The sequence below is a fragment of the Pyrus communis genome, chromosome 17 (assembly GCF_963583255.1).
Source record: "Pyrus communis chromosome 17, drPyrComm1.1, whole genome shotgun sequence".
NCBI classification, from domain to species: Eukaryota; Viridiplantae; Streptophyta; class Magnoliopsida; order Rosales; family Rosaceae; genus Pyrus; species Pyrus communis.
The window spans coordinates 6,417,035-6,423,976 of record NC_084819.1 but is presented as its reverse complement, the minus strand read 5'-3'; the positions used below and the strand labels follow the sequence as shown (position 1 = coordinate 6,423,976).

Here is a 6,942-nt window from a genome sequence, read left to right as displayed (position 1 = left end):
AATAAAAGGACGAGAGGTGAGGGTTTTAGTTGAGTCTTCTTAACTATGTTGGTTCAAGGAAGTTTGTGAATTCTTTTCTAATTGATTCTAAATGGCTTAGACTCTATGGTGGGATTGGTTGGAACTTTTGAAAAGATGTTCTAATTTTTAATGTTTCCTATGGCTTGCGACTTGAAGGTGAAAATTATTTTATTTAATTTTTGTCTAAGTCTTTAGTTTGTTAGTTTTAAATTTCTTTTAGTTTTGTTTTGCTTGAGGACAAGCAAAAAGCTAAGTTTGGGGGTATTTGATGAGTCCATATTATACCATATATTTTACCCTAATCTTAGTTATAGTTTATTGATTATTTTGATAGAATTTTGATACTTTGTTATGTATTTCCAATGTAGGACATTCGACTTCCTCTGGAGCAAAAAGTGACCAAACGGACGAATTTTGGAGTGATTCCAATTGGAGGATGTTCGTGACTCTTTTAAGATGATTGTATTAAAGGTTCATGTTTTTCTACTAAGCCGTTTAACCGTGGCGATGAAATAAAGACCCAGCGCATAGCTTTCCTAGATTGACGTTTCTCAACATTTTGGGCATTTTGGAGGTTAAGCTAGCACATTTTGAGGAAGATTCCTCTTGAGGATTGTAGGAGACGTCTTCAGCTTTCAAATGAGACCTTTTTGGAACAAATCAGAGTTGATTTGGTCAGTCAAAAGTTTGCTTTTTCTGAGAAGTCTGAATTTTAGTTCAAATAGGAAACCTTTATTTTCTGTTTTATTATTTTATTATGTTTCCTAGTATTACTCTAGGACCTTTTCTAGGTAGGGTTTTATTTTTGAATAGTATAAATAAAGCTTTTTAGCCATTAGAGTTTTATTAGGAGAGACAAAGAAAGGGGAAGAATGCACTAGGTTTCGAGAGCTTTTGGATTGAAGTTTATTTTCTAGATGTTTTATATCCTTATTTGTAATAATATTTTGTTTACGATTGTTAGTAACTAATTTCCATTTGCTAGGGCGAGGCCACGAGCCTTAGCAAGAATATGTAGTTTCTTTTCAATTTGCTTATGATATTATGCATGCAAGTTTTGAATTATTAATCACCAGTTTATACTATCTAGTTGTCTTAATGCTTAGTTACCATTAGGATCTTTAGAAAAGTAATTTGATGCAATTTTGGTAGGAGGTCGGTCCTTGAAATTGACGAAGTGTGACATCCCGGGCCCGCTCCACCACCGTAGCACGATATTGTCCGCTTTGGGCTTACCATTCCCTCACGGTTTTGTTTTTGGGAACTTACAAGCAACTTCCCAATGGGTCACCCATCATGGGATTGCTCTAGCCTCCTTCTCGCTTAACTTCGGAGTTCCTACGGAAACCGAAGCCAGTGAGCTCCCAAAAGGCCTCGTGCTAGGTAGGGATGTGAATATACATTTAAGGATTACTCCCTTGGGCGATGTGGGATGTCACACGAAGGCTTCTTGTAATTAATATGTGCAAGTTCACTTAGGATGAATACGACGTCTGAAGGGTTGTATGGTTTTTCAAATGGTTTCACAAAGCTTAATGAGTCATGCATGTATAGATTTGATCTAAGACCACAGATGGGTTGTATGTTTGATATACGCTCTATTTTAGGGGTCCAAGTAGGCATATATTAGGAAAACCTAACCTTCAAAAATGCATGAGTAATTCATAAGTAATTGGAAAAACTATATAGGATTGTTAAGGTGACGGCATAACCCTAGGCTTTTACAATTTAATTTTCAAAAACCATTTTTCTTTTAGCTTATTTTATTTTGTCATTTTATTTAATTATTTTCTATTAAATTCGTTTTTATTATTTTAAATAAAAAAATCAACTTTTTTCCAAAACTTTGTTTTCAGTAATTAATTAAGATTTGATTTGATATAAATTATTCATTCAATCCCTGTGGAAAACGACCTTACTAGAGCATCTATACTCCAATTACCTTGTACTCTTGCAAGTATTTTAGTGTTCTTGTCCCTACTTTTGCAGATGGTAAAATCCCTATCATACTTATTTTCAAATTAAAAGGGTGGGCCTATATACACATGAGCCAGGAAGGAAGAGTTCCAGTATGCTGGGCCAATTGTGGGTAAATACGACAAGGATACCTACATAGAAGAGAAAGAAACAAGAGGAGCTAAGGCCATTTCCAATGGAGATGGCTTAAGGTTCAAAAGCCAAAAAATGGCCTAATTTGTCCAGAAGCTCAACTCCAACTGATGACTCGGCTATAATTCTTTAGAGTCCACTAGGCCATTATTTGGCCAAAAGGGCATCAAGCTGGCCATATCCCCTCTTAGCCTCTTTTTTGGGGCCTAACTCTTCAGTTGTAATAATTGATTCAAATTCACCGACTAGATTTGAAACCATCCAAAGTAGGTTAATTAATTAACCAACAAATTTAAAGTATAAACTTAATACTAATAAATTATTGAGGGGGCTATATTTAGCCCCTTTGATTCGACATAGTATATGAGTATGATCTGACACTGTTTATGTAAAAATAATTTTTTATAGGCTACATTTCTGGATGAGGCTACATTTAGCACTTTTCGGTTGGAAATGACCTAAAAGACCTATTACTGCTTACTACTGCCATGAAAAAGTATTTCATTTGTGCCTTGTCCCCAATGGGTTTTGTTTGTTGGTTGAATTGTACTTGAGGGAGGAATGAGTTATCAGTTGTCAATATCATTGAATCAATCCACGGCCAATCTCATCCAAATTTCTAATTGCATCCTCAACCTTTTTAGGCTCTAAGAATCTCAAGATTTTCGAAACTCATAGTCCATATTCAACTCGCAAACCCGTCCAACCCAAACCATAACTAGTTGGGTTGGGTGAGGCGGAGTATGGTCTTACCAAATCATGGCCCAACTATGATGGGTCAGCTTACGGGTTAGGTATTGATCTGACTCACCCTGACCTACAAAATTGTATAAAAGTAAATTACCAATTTCATCCCTCCCAAAATGATAGGATTAGAAAGAAATACTTTTCTTTATTTCTACCCTATTCTAGTCTCCTAAAAAAAAAATACTCTCCTACTTTTAATACATGTACATCGAATTTAGAGGGTTACGTGGACTGTGACGCCACTTTATATGCTTTGTTAATACAATTTCGTTGCTTAATCCTTGCAAACGATGAAAATGGTGCCATGAAACATGTAATTACCCACTCAATATATAAATAGGGATAAATATGACCAAACACTTTTTCACTTCCTACGTACTTTTGTTTAATTTTGTTAATTTTTTATTTATGATTTATTCAATCCAATAATCAAAAATAAACAAAGCTATGTAGCAAGATAAAGATGGTGTGTGAGTCACTAATCATATTTGAATTTAATATTTGGAAACAAAACATTTATACCATCTAGAATACTTCTCAAGAATGAATTCTTGCTGCTGTCTTTGTTCGAGGTTATTTTGTTTGTATCTAACAAATTATTATTGAATGGATCCTTACGGTTTTAACAAGAATGATAAACCAGTTGGCAACGCACTATGCAAGAATAGCCACATAAGCTCCATCGCCACCACCTGCAAGTATTACTAAGTCCAGCATATTTGTATCTCTACTAATCACAATTATCTAATATAAATAGCTACTTAAATGGTAGACTAACACATCTTTTTTACTTCCAAGTTCTTCTTTCAACCAAATTAAAAGATGGAGAACAAAAGAGGTGCAGCAATGCATTTCATATATCTTCTTCGTCTTACTTTGATCATGTTTTACTTATCAAAGGCAGTTGCACAAGAGGAACAAAATAGCCTCCAAACTTACATTGTTTTTCTTGAAAAGCCAGCCTCCTCGAAATTTTCTGTGGAATCAAATTTAGACAGTTGGTATCAGTCATTTTTGCCTGAAACTACTGCAAACTTAAACCAGCAAAGGATCGTTCATGCATACCGTAGTGTGGTCACTGGATTTGCAGCTAAACTGACACCAGAGGAAGTGAAAGCAATGGAAAACAAAGAAGGGTTTTTGTCGGCTCATCTCGAGAAAACGGTTCCTTTGCTAACTACTCATAGTCCTGACTTCTTGGGGTTACACCAAGGATATGGACTATGGAAACAAGCAAATTACGGTGAAGGTTTGATAATAGGACTCTTGGATACAGGCATTGGACCCGATCATCCTTCATTCAGTGATGAAGGAGTATCCCCGCCTCCAGTTACATGGAAGGGCAAGTGCGACTTCAATGGAACGGTGTGCAACAATAAGCTCATTGGTGCACAAAATTTCGTTGGTGCAGAAGAAGGGAATATTACAGGAAATCCATTTGATCTCGTTGGCCATGGCACCCACACTTCTAGCACCGCTGCTGGAAATTTTGTGGAAGGTGCCAGCGTGTTTGGAGAGGCTAATGGCACGGCTGTTGGCATGGCACCTTATGCTCACTTGGCAATGTACAAAGTCTGTTATGGGACTGGCTGTAGGTATGGCGACATCCTAGCCGGTCTTGATGCCGCTGTTGAAGATGGCTTGGACGTGCTTTCCCTTTCACTTGGAGGCCCCTCACTTCCTTTCTACGATGATGTCATTGCAATTGGTGCATTTGCAGCAATTAAAAAAGGAATATTTTTCAGCTGTGCAGCTGGAAATTCTGGTCCTTATTATGAGTCTTTATCAAATGAGGCACCATGGATTTTCACAGTAGGAGCAAGTACCACTGATAGAATACTAAAATCACAAGATGAGAAGCTTAACACCGATGGCAGTATAATCGGAGATGCACTTGCTCCCAAGGTAGCTTCCTTTTCATCAAGAGGACCAAGCCTTTCAAGCCCTGGAATTCTGAAACCTGACATCATTGGACCCGGCGTTGACATCCTAGCAGCATGGCCTGAATCAGTAGACAATGCCACACTTCCTAATCCTAAGGCAACATTTAACATAATTTCTGGTACCTCAATGGCAACTCCTCACCTAAGTGGCATTGCAGCTTTGATCAAGAAATCACACCCTGACTGGTCTCCAGCTGCAATCAAATCTGCCATCATGACAACTGCTGATGTACAAAATCTTGCAGGCACACCGATCGTGGATCAAGATCTTACACTTGCAGACGTTTTCGCAATTGGTGGAGGCCATGTCAACCCTGCAAAGGCAAATGATCCGGGTCTTATCTTCGACATAAAACCTGAGGATTACTTTCCTTACTTGTGTGGATTGAATTACAATGAGACAGCAATAAAGATCATCACACAACAAACAGTGAAATGCTCTGAAGTCGGGGTCATACTAGAAGCACAACTCAATTACCCTTCATTTTCTATTAAAGCAGGCCCGAACCACACTCAGTCTCAGTATTATACACGGACTGTAAAGAACGTTGGCCCAGCTACGTCAACTTACAACTTGGATCTTTTAGTACCACATCAAATGGGAATGAGTGTGAATCCTCAGGTGCTTACATTCACAGAGGTTAACCAGGAGATTACATACCATGTTGAATTTATCGCACAAGATGGTGCTGGGAAGGATGGTGTTCCATACGGTCAAGGGTACTTGAGGTGGTTTTCTGATAAGCATAATGTTACTACCCCTATAGCTATCATCTTTGACACCCCGCAAGATTAAGATTTGTTGCTTTAGATGCTATAAGCAGTCATCCTCAAAAAAGAAAGTGCGCCGTCCAATTCAAACAAATGTTCATCCATGATGCATTATGAAATAAAACATGGCGTTTATCCATGGTTGTTGTTGTTGTTGTTCTTATTATTATTATTACTACTGGTCGTATGCCCACACATTCGTGTGTAATTAAATTTGTCTATTATTTGTTATGAAGTTATTTATGTCACTTTTTTAAAGAAAAATTAAAAAAAAAAAAAAAAAAAAAAAGGAAATAAAATTGAGCGTGGAATTTTTTTTTTTTTTTTTTTTTGTTGGGGGGGGGGGGGTTGAAGTGGAAAAAAACCTTCTTTATTTAAATTTTTTTTTATTTTAAATAGTGTGTTATATTTAGGAAAAATTACACTAAGAGTATATTTTCAATACTTAATTATATATTGCGACTACACTTTTTAAACATTTCAAGGAAGGACATTTTTTAAATCTGCATAAGATGACATCATGTCATGTTTTTCCGTTAGAAACAGAGTTAAATCTGCATAAGATGACATCATGTCATGTTTTTCCGTTAGAAACAGAGTTATGTATTTGCTCTTCCTTTTTTTGTTAAATGTGATCGGCAGTGATTGACGGAATTTACTCTCTTTTATTCGAATCATTCAATTTTTATTTTCATTTCTGCTATTTTTCTTTGTCTCTTAAATTTTTATGTTCGATTTATATCTTGTCATCTCCCTCAATTATCTCTTGCCATAATTTGTATTTTTATCATTCAAGTTTTCTTCGAAGGTAAGTGTATCTCTCAAGTTTATCTTTCTGAATTTTATCTGTTTCGATTTTGATTTTTTGAAGTGTTGTGTGTTTTTGAATTTATTTCGGTTTAGATTTTGAAACGAGTCTCTGATTTTTCAGTTTTTTATTGGTCGCATTGAGTTTTTTTGGATTGTTTTTGTTTTTTGCAGGCAAGGTTTTTTAGTTTTGAAGATTTTGATTCAGTTTTTATTTGATCGAGTGCTCGGTGAAGGTAATTTTTCGTTGTGCTGCATTTGTTTTCATTGAAGTTCCTTTTGTTTTTTGCAGTATAGTTATCATTTATATTTGTTAGAATTGGAATGGATTACGAGTTAGTTTAGTATTTGATGAGGGTTATTAATATTTATGCAGTATCTGGTTATAGAATCGTGCAGAATCAGTTGGCATAAGTTTTTTTTTTTGGGGGGGGGGGTGTAGCATCGGTTTTATATAATCACAAAGAATCGCTTGGCATTGGTTTATTGAAAAGACAATAGATTAGCAACTAGTTAATGGATTATTTCATTATTTTTGGCATTT

At 36.1% G+C, this 6,942-nt stretch overlaps 1 protein-coding gene across 1 annotated transcript; it reads left to right on the top strand.

Moving 5' to 3' along the window:
• Window positions 1–3,699: 3,699 nt before the first annotated feature.
• Window positions 3,700–5,616, top strand: LOC137721859 (subtilisin-like protease 3). The gene has a single exon (XM_068460884.1). The coding sequence runs from the start codon at window positions 3,700–3,702 to the stop codon at window positions 5,614–5,616; it is 1,917 nt and encodes a 638-aa protein (XP_068316985.1).
• The last annotated feature ends 1,326 nt before the right edge of the window (window positions 5,617–6,942 follow it).